The sequence below is a fragment of the Acomys russatus genome, chromosome X, assembly GCF_903995435.1.
Source record: "Acomys russatus chromosome X, mAcoRus1.1, whole genome shotgun sequence".
NCBI lineage: Eukaryota > Metazoa > Chordata > Mammalia > Rodentia > Muridae > Acomys > Acomys russatus.
In genome coordinates this window covers 122,614,438-122,634,766 of record NC_067169.1, presented here as the reverse complement: position 1 = coordinate 122,634,766, position 20,329 = coordinate 122,614,438, and the positions used below count along the sequence as shown (strand labels likewise).

Below are 20,329 nucleotides of genomic sequence, written 5' to 3'. Positions count from 1 at the left end.
GTCTGCGAGTTGTACATCAATACACAGTAATAGTAAAATGTGGCCAGTTAAGATGTGACGGATTTGTCTAGCTCTTTTATTTTTTATATAAATTGTTTAATTTTTCATTTATATTATTTGTTTATTTTTGGTTTTTGGAGAAAGGATCTCATGTATCCCAGACTGGTCTTATATTCCGTATGTAGCCAAGGATGAGACTGTAGGAAACCAGCTGGACAGTGTGTGAAAGGGTTAACTGAGCAACCATCACGAGATCCAAGGTTTCACCCATATATGTTTCCCCAAGAGAAATTCAGGACACATTCAGGCTAGCTTGTGTCCTACGAGCCCTCAAGTAGAAAGAGGCAGATGCTCCCCAGTAGGATGACTGGTTGTGCAACGTGCAACCTATGTTACATCTGCATCTGAGGGTGCTGCTCAGCAATGAGCCAGGGATGCTCCTGAGACTGCATTCTGGATGCAACACGGATGTGGCAGACAGAGTGTGCACAAGGCCTGGGAGGAAGCTGGAAAGACGGCAAGGGATGCCTTCCTAATTTCTATTACCAAGCTGAAGTTCCATGACGATTCCGCAGCTTAAGCCCGCTGTCTCTGGGAACTGGAGATGGCACTCAGTTGGGAGAATGCTTGATAGGGTGTACAAAGCCCTGGGTTCCATGCCTAGCACCCAATAAACTAGGTGTTGTGGTGCAGGCATAGAACCCTAGCACTTAAGGGGGTGAAGACAGGAGGATCAGGACTTCAAGGGCACCCTCAACTACAAGGCCAGCCTGGGACACATGAGACTTTGCCCCGCCCGCAAAAAAAAAAAAAAAAAAAGTTCCTTTGAGTAGTAAATCTGCTAAGAATTGTACTTGAGATGAAAACTTAAGAAGGGTTATTTGCATTTTGGTTTACTCTGTTGCAGCTGCTATGACAAAAGTACCATAGATTGGATGACTTATAAGCAGCAGAAATTCCTTGATCATAATTCTGGAGCCTAGATGTCCAAGATCAAGGTCCAAGCAGGCTCATTGTCTGCTGAGAATTTCATTTCTCGTAGATGGCATCTTCTTGCGGTGTTCTCACATGGTGGGAAGGACTGGCTCCTCCCTTGGAATTTCCTCTAAGGGTGCTAATATTATTCACGGGAACTCTGCCCTCATGACTACTCACCTCCCAAAGGCCATGCCTCATACCTTGGTGATCAGGTTTTATCACGTGCACTTCAGTAGGAGCAAATAGCACAACACAGCACACAAATAGACACACAGGGCCCTGCATGCACACCTCTCTCTCTCTCTCTCTCTCTCTCTCTCTCTCTCTCTCTCTCTCTCTCTCTCTCTCTCTCTCTCTCCCCTTCATATTCTTCCCTGCATCTTCCTCCCACACACTCACAAATTTGAATAAATGACATTTGACTACGTATTGCTTCTTTAAAGTCATAAATGCCTTCTTCTTTGAATCAGTTTAGTCAATTTCCTCTGTTTTTAAGTTGATTAACATAATATTTTTCTTTTATTTTCTTTTCTTTTTTGAGACAGGGGTTCTCTGTGTAGTCTTGGCTGTCCTAGACTCACTTTGTAGTCCAGGCTGGCCTCGAACTCACAGCGATCTGCCTGCCTCTGCCTCCCGAGTGCTGGGATTAAAGGCGTGCGCCACCACGCCCGGCTTTTATATTTTTCATTTTTAAAGTATCTCTGTTGCTGTCTCCTTTCTGTTTTTGTTTGTTTGTTTTGTTTTTGTTTTTTGAGATAGGGTTTCTCTGTGTAACAGCCCTGGCTGTCCTGGACTCACTTTGTATACTAGTCTGGCCTCAAACTCACAGAGATCCACCTGCCTCTGCCTACCCAAGCTCTGAGATTACATGTATGTGGCGCCACTGCAGACCGATGTCTCATTTCATATGCCTACTCACATATTAACAAGGATTGTGAAAGATTGTCTGTTTCACTGGTCCTTTCTTCTGAGTTTGTGTGTATGTGTGTTTGTGTGTGTACATGTGCATGTAGACACCAGAGGTCACTCTATACGTTGGATTTTTGAGTCAGATATATGTTAACTTGCTCAGTTTTTATATGGGTGCTGGGAATACAAATCCAGGTCCTTATGTTTGTGAGACAGGCACCTTTACCACTGAGCAGGCTTCACACCCCCCCACTGACCCTTTCAAAGGAAAACAAACTTAGAGCTTTGACTAAATTTTCACTTTAAAATATTTTTGCTTCATTAAAATCACTTTTTACTTTGATTATTTCCATCTATTTAACATCTCTTGTTTACTTTATTTTCTGATTTTCTGAGATGAAGACTAAGTTCCTGGACCATCTCCATTATTGAATAACCGAGCTCCTCAAAAATAACAATTTCCCTCAAGGATCTGACCACATCCCAGAGGTTTGCACTAGACAACCCTTTCACTTTGTATTAGAGATAACTCGTGGTTTTACTTTTCCTTCACAATATAATGCTTATAAAGGTAGTCCTAACTTCTCAATAGTGAAAGTTTAAAGAAAATTTCCCTTATCATTATTAATGTGTGCATGTGTGCCTGTGAGTGCGTGCATGCATGTGTGTGTATGTGTGTGTCCGTCCGTGTGTCCGTGTCCCAATGTGAATATGACATAATACTCCTGTTAAATTCAGAGGACAACTTTCAAGGAGTCAGGCTTTCCTTCCACTATGGGTTCCAACTCAGATAGCCAGGCAAGTGCTTTTACCTCCTGAAGCATCTCACTCACCCAAATCTGTACCTAGGCTTTTGGCTACTTTATTGGGCTCCCATATTGACTACTCTTCTCCACCCCAATCCCTTCCAACTCTCCAACACTAGGTAGGCTAGAAAGAAGGTTAGAGGAGGGAAAAGAAGTGTAGACCTCTTTAGACTACTTCCTGCTGATTAGGGGCATCCAGTTCCTTGGGGCAGGGTTGATTTTTGCTGGCAGGAATGTTCAATTTGCTCTTGTGTCTTTGCATACAGTCACTTAACAAACCACGACAAGCCACAGCAACTGGCAAAAGCACACCCCTGCTAGAGCATGAGACAAATCCTAGTCAGCTGCTGAGGTTAATCTGAAGCAGCCCCACATCCTATACCTGGGATCAAAACAAAAACATATTCACATAACTGGATTTTTAAAGAAACCAAAATTCTCACTAGACAGATCACATTTAAGTGGGGTTTGGAGCAGGCCTTATGTTTTCCAGTGTTACCATAATAAAGTATACTGTAGTCCTAGAAGTCCAAGATCAAGGTCTCATCAGGGTGGGTCTCTTCTGAGTCTTTCAAGGAAGTCTGATCCACTCCCCTTCCATGGTTTCCAGTAGTTTCTGCAACCTTGGCTATTCTGTGGCTTGTTTGCACATGCAGAACTCTAATTTCTGCTTTCATCTTCACATGACACTCTCCCTAAGTGCTATCTGTACCCAAGAACTCCCCTATCTATTGTCTCTCAGCCACACAAAGTGAGAGCCTGCCCTCCTGATCTTCTCTGCACCTGAGCTACAGTAAGACTTCATCGTGAAACTTGCAACCCTCCTGCTTCAGTCTTTCCAGTGCAGAGATTACAGGTGTGGGTCACATGCCTGCTCAGAAATAACTTTAAAACGCCTTTTAGATCCTGGAAAATGTGTCTCCTTAAGAAATGTTGACATTTATCCCTAGTTCTAAAATACAGCCTGACAATTACGCTGCTGGGCAGCTCTGCTCTTGCCTTTCTAGTCTATCTGTACATTTACAGGAGCATGCAGGCTAACACTGCATCATAGTGATGCTTTAGGCATGGATTCCTTCATGCCAAGTGGGGTTTCTGTTACATGTCTGATCACTATATGCATGTACTTCTGACTTTATGGCTCTATTACTTAGGATTCTTAGTGCCAGAGTAAAGTATCACAGAGCAGTCGGCTGGCTGCTCTGCCCTGAGCCACACAGATGGGGCATTGGCTTCCCTCCAGAGGTCCCTGTCTTACAGCTTTAGGTGCTTTCTCAGTTTCCACTTTCCTGCCCTGTGTAGTGAGTGGCCTTGGTTAGCATTAGGACCTCCTTCCTTCATGCAGGATTTTAAATAGCAGCTTTTAAGTCAAAGGGGAGAATGTTCTACAGCACCAGGAGTTTGAAGCTGAGTGTGGTGGCACATTCCAGCACTCCAGAGTTGGAGGCAGGGTAACCACTTGACTCTAGAAGTTCAAAACAAGCCAGGTAACATAGGGAAATTGAAAAATAAAACAGGGCAAAACACAACCCAAACCAACGAAACGAAACCCCAAGTCTATCAACAACAAAATCCAAGTCATAAAACACCCAATAGGCAAACATAAGATAATGTGTCAGTGATTTTTAAAAATAAGTTGTTCATTGTAACCCAAAAATACAAACTAAAAATTTAAAATATATAGTTTGAAAGAAAATATTTGTTAAAAACATACTTGATGACAACTGATGTCTAGAACTCTAATTCTTTGTAAGAAGACAAACCATTCAGTTAAAATGGGTAAAGGATCCACACGGTTCTCAAAGGAAACATGAAAGGCCAACAAGTACCTGCAAAGATGTTCAATGTCTTAGTCATGAAGGAAATGCAAATCAAAACCGCAGTAAGCTACAACACCCCACACATTGGGATGGCTACACTAGACAGACTACAAGTGTTGGTGAGGGTGGAGCAAACTGGAACTCTCATACAACAACTATTGCGGATATGAAATAATGCAACTACGTTGGAAAAGTTTGGCAATTTTTCCCAAAGTTAAACAATGCGTCACCATATGAACCAGCTATTCCACTCCTACATACTCAAGGGAAATAAAACCACATTCACACTGCAATGTGCATACAAATACTCATAGCAGCTTTATTTGTCTCAAGCTAGAAAGAATGTAAATATTAATTAACAGGCATCAACAGGTGTTGGAGGCCATCTATACGACGGGATAAATACAAAGTCTGGATATATACACAAACACCTGGAAACTCTGAAAAATGGCACTGAGAGGCCAGATACACACTGTGGACATCCACTTATACAGAAGTTAATCACTAGTGATAGGAAGCAGTAGTTGTAAGGACAGGGGATAGGGAGGAGCAGAAAGGAGGAGTTCCGGCTAAGATGCTGAAGGTTCACTGACTTGACAGGAGGGATGATTTTAAGGGTAGAGACACCTGTCACAACTCCTCCACAGTTGTACATTTTAAACTGTATAACCTATACCCCCATCAATCTGCCAAGGAACACTGATGCACCAGAAGCTTCCAAATGAACAGTAGGCCTTCAGTCCTGTTTTCATCAGTCCCAGGTGGTGGAGAGGGACCAGGCTTAGCCCTGCTGAGCACAAAAGGAGGCACTGTTCTCATCAACATGCAAGACCTTGAACCTCATGTTACTTTCCATATAAAAACATAAGAATCTGCAGAAGTCAGACATTGTGGCTCAAACCTGTAATTCCAATATTTAGGAGGTAGAGGCAGGAAAATGAAGAGTCAAAGGCCAGCCCTGATACACAGGCTTAAAACACTACCACCCTCCAAAGAAATCCCCTCACAAACAGTGTCCAGGAGTCTCAGAGGGCCGTTGTTTTGTGGAATCACAGATGAACTGGGGCTCACAAAAACATGAAGCCAGCTACAAATTCCAGCGCAAGTGCGGACTCGGAGAAATGCAGGTAGGATCCCCAAATTCCTTAGTCTTCTTGCACACCACCTCTTCTATCTCTGACCATAGTGGCTGGGAGGAGAGAACTCACACCTCATATCCATTCTCTTTTACGCTAACTTTTCTTCATTTTATGTTTAGCGAAATTGCTCCTCATGTGGGACCAGCTAGAGTCTGAATTTCTACAGCTCGATTAGTTTAGAATCCTGACTCAGAACTGCCCTAGAGAAACCTGGGTGAATTCTGGCCTTCCTTAATACACCACACCCTCCCCACTCCTAAGCAAGGCACTTTTCAGCAACCCCTCCCCCCAACATGAAGTCCCTATATTTTACTTCCTGTTTGTAAAACTGTAAGAGTTGGTGCCTGAAGCTTGGTAGCAGAAAAAATAAATAAAAATAAATAAAAAAGAAAAGAAAATAAGAAAGAAAGACCCCAGAAACAGTAGCCCCTCCCACACGAGAAACGACCCTCCCCACTAATCCTAGCATCACTTTAGGCTCTTTCTAGCTCAGAGTTGACTCTTGCTTGTGACCTTGAACCCACTACCTGTTTACTTTAATTCTGGAGTCAGTCCCTTCTCTACATGGGGGAGCTCCTTTTTAAGTAGCTGTCTGTTTTTCAAGGCTTTTTCATTAGTGTCCAGCATGACACACAGCCGCAGGTTCACCACAAGAAAGCAAGCACAGGACATGAAGATGGGCATCTCTTGGAGGACACGGACAGAAGAGCAAGTCACAAACTAGAACGTTACCCAAAACATCTTATATACATAAAGTGTGTGCATGGGAGTATCTCAAGTTATTCTGTGACCAGCATCCGAGTTTCAAGGTCTTCCCATACTCTCTTGACAGGAGGCAACTGTCTTTAGCCTTTCTCCCCTGGCAGGAAAGATGTCTTTACTCTTCCTTGGAGTGCCCAGGGGCAGTCTCTACTTAACCTGTACCACCAACCTGCCCTCATGTAGCTTCTGTGACAAAAATCTTTCTCTCCTCGTGGAAAGTAGCTTGCTGACTAGGATGCTGAGCTGACCATACCAAGGGACAGATCTTCAGGGCTTCTGGGGACAGCACAGGTGGAATAGAACTGTCACAGGTTTCCTTATGACTCCCCCATCCCCAGTTCTCAGTAAAGTGCCATTTGAAAAGTCAGCCAGACATAAGAGAAGAAAGGAATGTGATATGACCCCGAGGGCCAGATTTGCCACCACACTCATCGCTCATGGCCTGGGAAGACCCCTTTCTCATGTCTGAACTTTTCTGGGGGTAGGGGCAGGATGGAACATACAGCCTGTATTCAGCTAGGCGTATACTCCACCTCTGAGCCACACACCCTCTGCCTGAGGAATTTTTACAAAGGATCAATTCCCTAACACACCCATAGAGCAACAGCAACAGCAGCAGCAGCAGCAGCAGCAGCAGCAGCAGCAGCAACAAGAACGACAAGAACAAGAACATCCAGCTCCATTTTCAACTGTTACCCCAAACAAAAGCATATTAAAATAATGGCAATTAATAGTCTAAGAAATGTCATCTATCTGAAAGATAACTGTTTGGCCAGACTCATTTTAAGGGCCATCTAAGTGCAAATTCCTAACCTGTCATTACCACACAATGGGATTAACAGAGAAACTTTAGGCACTGGGGCAGAGGGTAGGAGTGGCAGGAAGAGGCCAGTATGGCCTTCACTAAGCAGGAAGGGAGGAGACTAAAGCCAGCAAGGGGTTGGGGTTGTAAATGCTGCCATGGCTTTCCTAGACCCTTCTCCTATTTGGACCAGAGGAAACGGGCTCCTTTCCCAAAAAAGGAGATCCTCAGGGTGTTTGGGCTTAACCTCTCTGCAAGAGGACAGGTTTAGTACACACCCTTCAAGGAGCAGCAGGGGCGCATCCATAGGGTCCAAGTTGTCCCACATGGTCCAGCTTGTGCTCCAGGACCTCAGGCTACTTTTAGAGTCCCTTCAACTTATACATTTTTACTAGAATAAAGTGCGTTTAGTATAGTCTACCTAGAAACACAAACAACTCTTAAGAGGAGGGAGCCACCCAACATGAAACAAGGGAAAAGACATGGGCCACCCCTCTGTAAACTTCAAGGTAAGGTGCCTAGAGTTGGCTGGACACTGCTGCTTCCCTCCTAACCACATCAAGCAATTCTCATGGGTTGGGGGAGACCAACTCTGGATTATGTAAACAGCTCACCTGGAGACCCCACCCCACGCATGCAGGCACTCACACACCCAAGCACACACAGGAGAACCCTGCCTAGGCGCCTTGAGACTTCTTCCTGTGCAATCTCTAAGCATCAATTATATCATCAAGGACTAGGGAGGGAGCTCTCCTTTCCATGGTGGGAAAGGAATAGGACAGACTACTCTGCGTGAGGGGTGCACCCTGTCATTATGAATTGCTTCTCTGTTTCACACCGGGGAGGGGGAGAAGGGGCCACCCTGCCATTCTGAATCGCTGCCTTGTTTCCAGCCTCAAGGAGAACATGGGCCCTGGGCCCTCTCACCATACAGGAAAACTTCACTGCTTTCGCTGTCGCTTTCCTCTTCGGGCTGGGCTTTCAGATGTTGGCTGAACTTCTCCTCCTCCAAAGCTAAGGCGCTCGCAGTAATAGGCTTCTGTTTCTTGTCATCTTCGTCGTCGTGGATGCGCAAGTGGCGACACAACAGCAACTTGTTTTCAAAGACCTGGCCACAGCGCTCACACACTTGGGGCTTTTCATTGGTGTCGATATGCTGGGGGTCGGCGGAGCTGCCTTCCCCAGCCTCCTGGGGCCGGGCCCCGCGGGGGCCCCGCCGATGCTCCAGGAGCATGCAGCCACGACGGAGCCCCTTCCCTCGACCGCGGCGCTCAAGCCATACCCCACCATGCACCGCCTGATGCTTGAAGAGGTTGGCTCTGCGACCAAAGGCCCGGCCGCACTCGCTGCACTCATAGGGCTTCTCGCCGCTGTGCACCCGCTGGTGTTGGCTGAGCCCGGAGTGGCCTCGGAAGGCCTTCCCGCACTCAGGGCATGTGAAGGGCCTGTCGCTACGGTGGCTGCGCTGGTGGTGGATGAGCTGCGAGATGCCCTTGAATGCCTTGCCACACTCCTGGCAGACGTAGGGCTTCCGGCCGCTGTGGGTGCGCTGATGCTCAATGAGGTTGGAGCTTCGGCTGAATGCCTTGCCGCACTCGCCACACTCATAGGGCCGCTCGCCACTGTGGATGCGCGCATGCTCAAGCAGTGCGAAGCTGCGCCGGAACACCTTTCCGCACACGCGGCACACGAATGGCATCTCGCTGCTGTGGATGATCTGGTGCTTGACGAGGTTGGAGCTGCGCGTGAAGGTCTTGCCACACTCCCCGCATTCATAGGGCTTGTCGCCGCTATGGATGCGCTGATGCTCTAGCAATGCTAAGCTGCGCCTGAACAGCTTCCCGCACTCGCTGCATTCATATGGTTTCTCGCTGCTGTGGACGATTCGGTGCTTAATGAGATTGGAGCTGCGGCTGAAGGATTTTCCGCACTGCTGACACAGATACCGCTTCTCGGCGATTCTGGAGTGCTGGTACCTTATCATGGGATTTGGCCTGAAGTCGTGAGGACGCCTCTGAAAAGAAAATCCTGAGGTGTCTCCGAGGAGCCCTCTTCCAAAAAGTTTGGGCTTTGTAGTCAAAGTCTTGTTCTTTATCCTGTTACCTGTAATGGCACAGCCACAAACTGTCACTTCCCTGGGCTTCTGTGGAGCGTTTTATCCCCTTTTCATCTTCCCATCAAGGAACTGGGGAATAAAAAAAAAAATCCCAACCAACCAACCAACCAACCAACCAACCAACCCATCAGGCAAGCAGAAGGGACTGCTGAAAGAGGGTATACTGGAAAGTAGGGTGGAGCTGCTGGGAAACACCAGGAAAGATGGGTCTCTGTTGAGCCAGCGCCATCAAGGGAGGGGAGCACTAAAGTTCCAGTCCACACTGCCTTCCTTAGGCCAGCTCTTACTTTTTACCCTTGACTCCAGCAAGCTGACTGAGGGTGTCTTGCTTACCAGTGCAGGGCTCTTCAGTCAGATCCATTGTGCCCTCTGTAATCCAGGGCTTCTCCCCTTTTTCCAGCTGGGATATCAGTTTCGGCTTGGAGAAAGCAAGTCCTGTTCATAGAAAGGCAGAAAAATCACCACAACGGGCAACTTCAGTTCTTTAGAGAGCCAAGAACTCCCAAGAAAGATCATCTCCACTAAGCTCAAAGGCAACTTCCATAAGTCTTCTGGGAAGATATGGCCACAACTTTCTGTTGACGGTCAGAGAGAACCCAGGCAAAGAACCAGTCTCCATCCAAGGAGCCAGATGCTAGGCATGGTCAGGGAGCTGTCTCAGCTAGGAAGATGCCAGCAAAGGGTAATAGGGCCCCAGCTTAGACACTGTTTATTGGAGGAAGAAGCTGGGACATATTACTCCTGTCACTCACTTCTCAGGGGTTTTGAGCACATCCATAAAGCCTATGAATGTTGGTTTTGTCTGGAATTGGCAAGATGGACATCCTCGTATAGATGCAAAAAGATAGGAGAGTGGGTCATCTTGAAATAAGGAGAGAGCAGCTGGCAGAATGTTGCATCAGCATCTGCCTAGATTTCTCCAGCCTTGGAAACCAAGTGCACTGACTGCCTTTAGCATGCGGCCTCATGGCCAGTGGAAGTGGAACATGTTCTAAGCTCTATACAGCAGGTTGAATGTCAAATACATCTTCTGTAAAAATGCCTCTAAAATGCTACAAGTAAATATCCCATCGTAATTGACATCTGTTTCTCAATAGAGAGAAGTTTTGGCAATCTATGACTTTAAGTGCAGAATGAGCCTGACTAGGCCCTTGCTGATTTTATCCTGCGCATTCAAAAGCCCCAACTATTTAGAAGAACGCCTTTTTGATAGGGCAGCTGGCCTATAAGGTATGTATGGGTCAGATAAAGAAATGTGCTTGCTTTTGGGTTCACAGCAACCAACAAACAAAAAAATTCAGACCTGGAGTCCAGAGACAGAGTAGGTGGGACTGGGTGTGTGCACACGGTAGGGTCACTTACCCACGGACACCAAATGGCTGTAGTTCTCCAGCATCACCTGCTTGTAGAGGTTCCTCTGTTTGGGATCCAGAAGCTTCCATTCTGTCTTTGTAAAGTACACAGACACATCCTCAAAAGATACTGGCACCTAAAACAAGCCATTTATGTAGTAGGGAATTAAATTACAGGTTAAGCCTAGATGCAAACAATGAAACACAGGGTCCCCTATCCCAGGAGAGACTCAGCAGCAAAAGCACTATCTCGGGGAAGAGGAACAGACAGAAGCGGAAAAGCTGTCAAAGGGAACTCAGGAAGCAGCATGCAAAGCTCTCTCCTGGCCTGAGAGGTCCAGGAGCCATGCAGAGCAGCAGAAGGAAGCTGCTCAGGGAGAACTGTGGGACAGCGAGGGAGAGGCTGGTTTACCTTGGGCTTTGCACTCAGGAGAATAGCTGCCATAGTCAGGGCACCAAGCACAGCACAGCTGGAAAACAAGTTGAGAGAAGTGCAAAGAGATCAGTTCTGGAAGATGGCAGCCTGAGATCTGGGTGCTGGTGCATCCTTCCTCCTTCCTGAAGACTGCTTCTTTTTGCCTCTATCAGGCATCAGGTGGTACCCAGTGATCCTCGACTTACAGTTGCATCCTTCCAATCTTTGCCTGAATCTTCACAGGGCTGACTTCTCTATGTGCACTTGGATCCAAATTTCCCTTGTCTTGGCTAACCCTACTCCAATATACCCTCACTGTAACCTTACTCACACTCACAAAAACCCACTTCTAAGTAGCTAGGGATAAGACATCAAGCTATCATTTTTACAGACACAATGCAATTTAGCCCTGAACACATTCTCAAACTTAGCTTCCAGGTTTTCTATCTCCCATTCAGTGGGCCAAGATCCAGGCATCACTAAATTTGCACACATGCCAGGGACCACTGAGCAGCCTTCCAAAAGAGCCTATTCTTTCTTTCTTTTTTTTTTTATATATATAATTTCCTTCTTTTAAAAAATATTTTTAATTTTATCTTATTTTGACTGCATGTATGTCTGAGTACCATGTATGTGCCTGGTGCCTGAGGAAGTCAGATCAGTTGGGACTAGAAATGCAGAGGGTTGTGAGCCATCATGTTCGTGATGGGAATCAAACCCTGATCGTCTGGAAGAGCAGTCAGTGTTCTAAACTGCTGAGCCATCGCCCCAACCCCTCTCACTTCCTTTTTTTCTTAAATCTGTTTTTTTCTGCCCACCGTCCTATTCTTCCAATTTCCCAGACATTCCTGGATGCTCCATTTATGGTTCCTTTTCCTTTAGTGTCTGATCCATCTTAAAAAAAAACCACACACACACACACACACACACACACACACACACACACACACACACCATCCAGGTGCAGAGTGAGAGTTGCTAGTAAGCATAAAGAGAAGAGCGGGCCACTGTGAGGCACAGAGCAGTGGGGTCTACAGGAGATGGGTGGGTGGGGTCTCTCGGAAGAGATGATGTTGGGCTGAGAGTGGCAATGTGGTTGCAAGGGAACACAGGCAATAAAAGGCCCAGGACACATCACTCTCCCTCAGTGACGGTGTTAAGAATTGAGACAGCAGACAGAAGCGAGGACGGGGTGAGGACTGCAGGGAGATGGTTCTTGTGCCAAGGGCTTTAGGATTGACAGAGTAGACAAAGCTAACTTATAAAGAAGCTAGTTAGGCAAATGACCATTTGCTTCAAGAATGCTGTTATCAGACTTGAAACTGACAACATGAAAGTCCTGAATGGAGCAGAAGAGAAACCAGGAGGAAGTCCAGAGGGGCAGTGGGTCAAGAGTTTTCATTATACCCTGTTGGATGACTACAGCTTGTTTGTTTGCCAGTGAGAAGTCCACACAAGAGAAGAGGGGGTGGAGTACAGAGAACACATGGAAAGCCACATAGTTACCCAGCGTTTAAATTGCCCCCAGGTCTGATAAGTCAACAATGACCCATTATAAAGTTTCTGATGAAGTTTCTATGAATCAGACAAAAAGATTATTTAAGGGGCTGGAGAGATGGCTCAGTGGTTCAGAGCATTTGATGCTCTTCCAGAGGACCTGGGCTCTATTCCTATCACCCACATCAGACATCTCACATCTATCTGCAACTCCAGCTCCAGGTCTCTACAAACTAGTATCATGTATGGAAGGCACTTCTATAGATGATAAAAGACTTAGTCCTAAGATGTTGATATGAAGAATGAAGTCATCAAGGTCACTGAAGATGATGGAGACTGTGAGGTGGAGACCAGAGGACGAGGCAGGAGGAATCTGAAGATGATGGAGACTGTGAGATTGATACCAGGGGATGAGGCAGGAGGAATCACTAGTGTTCGTGTGTTCGGTGGATAACAGCACTGAGGCACAGGAAAAAAATATCCTTTTAAAGAAACTTGCATATTGAAATAGTTGAGGACAAACATGGTATGCTGCTCAATTTAAAATATTCCATGAAACAACAACAACAACAACAACAACAACAACGAAGCAAATAAGGCAAGATGGTGACCACTGATAAACCTGGCCTTCATCACACTCTGTACACTTGACCATGTTTTCTCTAGTCTGGATATGAAAGGTACACAAAGGCCCAAGTATTACCATTATCACCATCTTATCCTCAGGATGGAGATACTGGGAAAAGCATGAGTTGCTTTTTTCATTGCTGTGACAAAGTAACTGATGAACACAACTTAAGAGCTTGTTTTCACCTACAATTTGAAGTACATAAGGCAGCTGATTACTTGTGTCCACATCCAGGAAACAGAGACAGATGAATTCTACTGCTGAGTTTTTAAAATTCTTTTCCTCTCTCTCTCCCTTCTCCCCTCCCTCTCCGTGTGTGTGTGTGTGTGTGTGTGTGTGTGTGTGTGTGTGTGTGTGTTATGTGGGAGGAATGTATGTGTATTCGAGTGCAGTAGCCTATAGATGTCAGGAAAGGACTTTGGATTCTCATGAAGCTGGTGTTACAAGGCAGCTGTGAACTACCTGATATGGGCACTGGAACTGAAATTGGGTCCTCTGGACAAAGAGGAAGCACTCCTCCGAACTGCTGAACCATCTCTCTAGCTCCTCTTTTCTCCCCGCCCCCTTTTTTTTTTTAGTTCAGGACCCCAGCCCATGGGACACTGCCACCTGAATTTAGAGTGAGTTCTCCCTCCTTAGTTTAGTCTCACTGTAAACATCCTCACAGACATGCCCAGAATCTGTTATGTAATCCCAAATCCAGCCCATTCGACAGTGAAGATGAACCAGCACAGGTGGCAACGGAGCTTAGTGGAGGTCTTTATGTCATTGTCAGTGTACCCTCAAAGCGGAGAGTGGAATTCTGGTCTCTTCTTTTTTCTTCTTTGTGATACTGTGAGTGGCTTTGCTCTACCACATTGATGTGCCCTGCCACAGGCCCAAAGGCATGGCTAACCAATTAGCAAGCTGACAGTTCCAAACCTGTAAGCCAAAGCAAGCCGTTTCTCTATATAAGCTGATTGTATAAAGCATTTTCTTACTGTAACAGGAAGCTGAATAACAATGCTCAAAAAAAAAAAAAAAAAAAAAAAAAGAACTATAGAAGCCATTTGCTTAGGGCTGGGGAATGGTTCATTAGTAATATATTTGGCTTCTAAGCATGAGAATCTCAGTTTCATATCCAAAGTCTATACAAAGAAGCTAGGGCTGGGGCTGGAACCATCACTCAATGAGTAAGAGAATGGGCTCTTTTAGGGGACCCAAGCTTAGTTGCCAGCACCCACATGTTGGCTCATAGCCATCTATACCTCCAGTTCCAGGAGATGTGGTGCCATCTTCTGACCTCTGAGAGCAACAGGCATTCACATGCATGTGCAAAACATTCATACATGTAAAATAACCAAACCTTTAAAATAGCAAAACCTGGGCCTGTCAGTGCATTTTAATAATTCCAGTGTTGAGGAACTGTGACAGGTGGACTCCTGGGGCGCACTGCTCAGTCAGCCTAGCCAACTAGGTGAGCTCCAGGCTCCAGGCTAAATGAGAGGCGTCTCAAAAAACAAAGTAGATGGCTACTGCGGAACTACATCTGAGGTGCTCTTCTTCCCTTCATATGCGCATGCACACACGTGCCTCCACACACAGGAACACACACACACACACACACACACCATGTGTGGCTGGGGAGATCGCCTAATGGGGAGACAGTTCAAGTGTCAAGACTGGAGACTGGATTTCCAGCACCTATGTAAATTCCAGGTGGGTGTGGTGGCCCATCTGTAATCCCAGTATGCAGGAAACAGACATGGGATCCTTGGAGTAAGCTAATTAGCTACACTAACTACTTAGTGCAAGTAACTACACTAACCCAATTAGCCAGCTCTAGGTTCAAGTGAGAAACTGTCTCTCCATATATATGATGGAGAGTGGTTGAGGAGGACACTTAATGTCATGCATGTGTGTCCTCTGTTGTGGAAGGTTTGGTTTATGACATGTAAACATGTTTTTGTTTTAATCCCAGGTGTGGGATATGGGGGTGGGGGGCGGCTCCAGTCTTTCCACAGCTGAGAACTGCTCCTGAGAGGGCACGTGGTGATATTTGTCAGTGGGGAGAGAGACCGGGGGCTCGGAGAAAGAAGAGGGCTGCTGGTGCTTCCCCCATGCTGCTCCTGGTTGCTGCTGATGCATTTGGACGAGAAGAACTTGGAGACGACCTGAAAGGAGGACTGGACTCGCCCCAAGGAACCCAAGGACCCTGAACAGCAGGAAGCAGCTCAGGAAAACCACGCCCCCTCTCCCCACTCACCTTCTTTCTCTCCTACCTGGTGGTGGGGTGTTGGAAGGGACTGGGGTGGAGAAGGGAGAAAGGGATTTAAGGAGCCCAAAATAAGAATAGATTTTAAACACACACCAACAGTCCTCATAGATCAAAGCATTCATACCCACAATGCCCACTCTCCCCCCAACACGAGCAAACCAAATCCATTTGAGTGGATATTCAATGGTTAAACAGAATTACCACATGACCAGGCATTTCCACTCCTAAGTGCGTACTCAAAACAATTTTAAAAACAGGTGTTTAAATGAAAACCTATACACCCACATTCATAGCAGTCATACTGCCAAAAGGCAGAACCAGACTAAACAAACATCCACCAGCACACAAATGGATAAAAAACATGTGCTATATATAAACAATAGAGTATTATTTGACCAGAAAAGGAAGGAAATTCTGATGTATGCTACAACATGGATGAACCCTGAGGATATTTTCCTAAGTTAAAAATGTCAGAGCTGGACACAGATGGCCACATATTGTACAATTCCATTTATATGATGTACCATGACATTTCACAAGAGCTGCCTTGACCTAGTTTTTAGTTGTGGCTAAAATCTTTGTCTTCTCTACGCAGTTTGCTAAGCCCCCATCCCTATTGTGTCTTAGGCCACTAAAAACGTACTTCCATCTGCTCCCTCAGGTTTTCAGTCAGCGACTAGATCCCAGAAAACTAGGGGGCTCCTACCAGGAAATCCACAGGGAGCTGGCCCAATTCCTGTTATATAAGGTACAAGCTATCCTTACAGTTTCCTGGTTCCTAGCTGCATCTCTGTGTGGCCCCATGTGGCTGTTTTGTCTCCTTTAATCTGCAATGTCACTGAATAGTGAACCACCATCCTCCAGATCTTTATAAAGGATAATGAGTTCAAAACAGGCAAATTCATAGCCATAAAGCTGGGATGATAAACCAACTAGAAAGAATGACTTAGTGGATGCAGGATTTTCCTCATTGAGCAATGAAAACGTTCTAGAACTAGATACAGGCAGGGCTGGGCAGCACAGGGAAACTGACTATCACTGAATAGTTTCCTTTAAAATAGTGCCTTTAATTAAAAATTATTTTATAATTTTAAGTGTATGGGTGTTTTGCCTGCATTTATGTCTGCATATCAGTGCATTCCTGGTGCCCACAGAGATCAGAAGTGGCCATTGGATCCCCTGGAATTGCAGTTCCAGATGGCTGTGATATGCCATATGGGTGCTGAGAATCAAATCCAGGTTCTCTGGAAGAGCAACAAGTGCACTTCAGAGCCATCTTTTTAGCCCTGGAAATGGTACCCTTTATGTTAAATGACTCTTGCCTCACTTAAAGCAAAAAGGAGGGAAAGGAGATTGTGAAGGTGGCTCAGTTGATACAGTGCTTCCTCAGTACGTAGGAGGACCTGAGGTTGAGAGCTCCCCGCACTGACTTCTGGCCTCCCTGAGCCGACACGCACCTGACCTCACACAAAAATGGACGCGCACACAGACAAGGACAAAAGGGGTTCTTCCATCATTTGTATGTGCACAGGATACATGTGCATTTCATTATGGGCACTCTGTAACACTAAAGGGGTGTGGAGGAGATGATCCAAATTTACAAGTGTTTTGGATTAAAATGATTGTTTTAGACAACAGCATGGTCCAGGGAGACAGCTCAACAGGTAGAACTGGATTGAATTCCTGGAATCCAGATTTTAAACAAACAAAACACGCAACAGTGTGAAGCTGTTAAGCTCAGTACCCATAAGGTAAGATGGGAGGCAGAGACAGGAGGAGTGGCTGCTAGCGTGGGGGGCAGCCTAGCCTGGAGTATGCAGCTCAGCACAAACAGGAGAGACACCACCTTCAGCAAGATGGTAGGTGAAACTGACTTCCCCAAATTGTCCTTTGATCTTGTGTTCATCATGGTGCGTTCTGTGTCACGCACATACCAAACAAAAACAACAAAAATTTGTTTGTTCACTACAAGAATGGTACTGCCATGACACTATTCATTTCAGAGATGTCAGAAGCAAGTAGCAGCTTACTCCTCCCCACATTTGATGTGGTACACTGCTGTTATCTTGCCCCAGAGCCAGACCCATGGACAGGATTTTACCCGTGGAAGGATAGACCCATTAGAGGTGACTGTCAGACAAGGGACGTGTCTGGCTTTGAGACCTCCTCTCTGAAAGTCAGTCATGATTTCAGGCCTTGCAAAGACGCAGCAAACCGTGTCCTCATACGATAACTTAGTTCCAGTCTTCTGGGAGGTGTGCCCGTGTGCGTGTGTGTGTGTGTGTGTGTGTGTGTGTGTGTGTGTGTGTGTGTGTGTGTGTGTGTATGTGTGTGTGTGTGTGTGTGTGTAAGCATTTGGAAGACGCTTGATGGAACTGAAAAACATCTTCCTCCTACTGGCCTGCCTATCCCCGTGAGCCCGTGAGCCTCCTGAACACAGGATAAGCTGAAGGGTGATACCATATAAGGTTGGGGCTGCCTGAGGCATTCAGCAGGCTTGGAAACAGATCATCCTGTAAACCCAGGCACACCTTCCCTTAGACTTTGGTCCTGCCAGGGGTCTTGATCATAGTGGTTTCCCTGACCCCTGCTTGCCTGGAGCAGGAGGGGAGGAGGGTGATAAGGAGAAACCTAGCTAATGCAGGGCAGGACCTGTGGCACTCGGAGAGCCATCCTACAGGCTACCACAAGGTGGGGTGCTTTCCTCAGACAAAGAAACCAGAAACCCACCAAATAAACAGCAAGGAAAACATTCAGAATCCTCCTTAGTCACATCACAAGGGGGAATTTGGGCCTTTTCATCCACAAGGATGGAGTATGTAGGTTACTTAAGGGTAGAACGTTCTTTGGGGTCTAACAGCTCTAGACCCCAACTACCTCGAGTTACCTGCCTGTCTTCCTCATGCTCCACAGGTAGAATGGCCAGAGAGGGCCAACTGAGGAGCTTGGCCACCAAAGTCCTTAGAGATCTCCCTTGCAATTACTGGTTCCGGGCTTAACTAATTCCAGGAGGGGGAGAGTGCAGGTAGGGACCACCAAACATGAATGCTTGCTGAGGGATCCTCTAAACAGTGGCGAGGATCCTGCCCCTTTCTGCTCACATTCTCACCCAGGCTGTCACTCAGAACAAACCCACGAGCCCATTTGGCCCCTCCTTTCCCAATCCCTCCCTCAGCTGCAGTCAAACGTGGTGCAGAGCTCTGCCTTTCATGAGTCACAACACTCTTACCCCAGCGCTTGGTACCAGCTATTTCTTCTGCCTAGAATATTCTTCCAAAACAGAAGCACACAGCTTATTCTTTCATCACCTTCAACTTTGGGCAGAAATCTTGTCTTTGAAAACACAAACCTTTTCTAGTCACAGCACCTAAACTTGCAACTGGGCCTCCTTCGTTCAGCTCTTACTGTCTTCCATTCAACCCGGTAGTTATTTTAAAAGGGTTAGGACTTATGGCCTGTGCTCCATCACTAGAATTGCAGCCATAGAGGAGAGGATTTTTTGCCATCTCCTTCTTTGATAGATCTCAGAGAAGTCTGTAACAACCTGGCTCATAATGGGTCTCGGCAGATCCTTGTTAGATGGAGCTTGTCATAACTAGCACTGCTCAGCGCTCTTCAGTTCCTAACCCCCTTCCCACCATTCACGCTGAGTTACCTCCCTAGGCATTGGCTTGGCTAAGCTTACTGCTCCTCCCTGCAATGGACACTGGTCAGCACAGTGGACAGACACAACTCTCCACTTCTCAGAGCCACAGGTTCATGATTCTGAAGTTCTGTCCCAGTCTGGGGACCCTCAGAACTTGTGCCTGTGGGCTGTTGGGTAACAGTGCCATGACCTCACAGCTCGAGCCTGCCAGTTCCTACATCCAGGGGTGCAAAATGAAATTATCTGCGAAAATCAGCTGTGCAGTGCCCCAGTATTAGCGTCTGAAAATCCAGAGAAACACGAAAACAAACAAGGCTTGAGTTTCCCAGAGCCCAGCTCAGGCAGGCTCCTCTTCCTTTCCCAGGCCCTAGAAAAGGGCATCACTGAGCGACCCTGGCCAGCTCTTCCACCTCTGGCTATCGCCCAGGACTAATTCAAGCATCGCCACCACCACCTCTCCTCCTCCCACCCTCTAGCCACCTGTGCCCTTCCTTCTGCACTTCTGCTGAGATAGGCCAGCGACCTCTCAGCGCCTCCCTTCTCCCGCCTGCCTGTGTACCTGCACGCTAGGCAGCTTTGGCCTCCTCTCTGCACCCCTACATCAGGCAGAACCGAGGCCAAGGATGCTGCTACTGAGAAGCTCTCTGGGGAGGCGTCCCAGAGAGGCTCAGAGCTGTCCGACCTCACCTCTGTTCAAGAGGTTCGTCCTGCGTTGTGGTCTCTAGCCCAGGTCTGCCGCTGCTGCGGAGGACCAGGGTGCGCGCAAGCAGGCGGGGCTGGGGCGGGGGCGATGGCGGCGGCATGGGAACAGGGTTGCAAGGGGGAACAAGGAGCATGCGCGGCGCTGCGGGAGGGCGGCTGGGCAGGCTCCCGCCTCACTCAGGCGCCTAGTCTCTCTCCCCACACACCCTTGACACTTCCTTTTTCCTTTGGGGCTGCTCTGAAGCAGTTGGGTTGTAATGGTCACCATATCAAAGTCTGGAAGCAAACAAAGAAGCTCCCCCACCCCCGTTGACTCCACATCATTGGTGAAGCACCTCCCATGACTTAGACCACTGAGCATTTCATGCATCCATGCAGACATGCATGCATCCATTTATTTCTCTAGCATCAAGAGGCTTGGCCATAGACCATTCTTGTGAGCAGGAAGGGTAAGCAAGGACAACAAAGGGAGCATAGGGCATGAAGGGATGCTTAAGGAA

General features: G+C 46.8%; 1 protein-coding gene across 2 annotated transcripts; it reads right to left on the bottom strand.

The window, feature by feature from the left end:
* Positions 1-8,011: 8,011 nt before the first annotated feature.
* On the bottom strand, positions 8,012-19,925 carry Zfp92 (ZFP92 zinc finger protein). Of its 2 annotated transcripts, none has more exons than XM_051142061.1 (5): positions 19,815-19,925; positions 11,097-11,154; positions 10,695-10,821; positions 9,666-9,767; positions 8,012-9,319 (listed from the first exon to the last, which is right to left on the bottom strand). In XM_051142061.1, the coding sequence occupies exons 2-5, from the start codon at positions 11,127-11,129 to the stop codon at positions 8,112-8,114; spliced, it is 1,470 nt and encodes a 489-aa protein (XP_050998018.1). In that variant the 5' UTR covers positions 11,130-11,154; positions 19,815-19,925; the 3' UTR covers positions 8,012-8,111. The 2 variants fall into 2 exon arrangements, with proteins under 2 accessions (XP_050998018.1, XP_050998019.1); XM_051142062.1 differs by having other exon boundaries at positions 19,687-19,879.
* Positions 19,926-20,329: the final 404 nt, after the last annotated feature.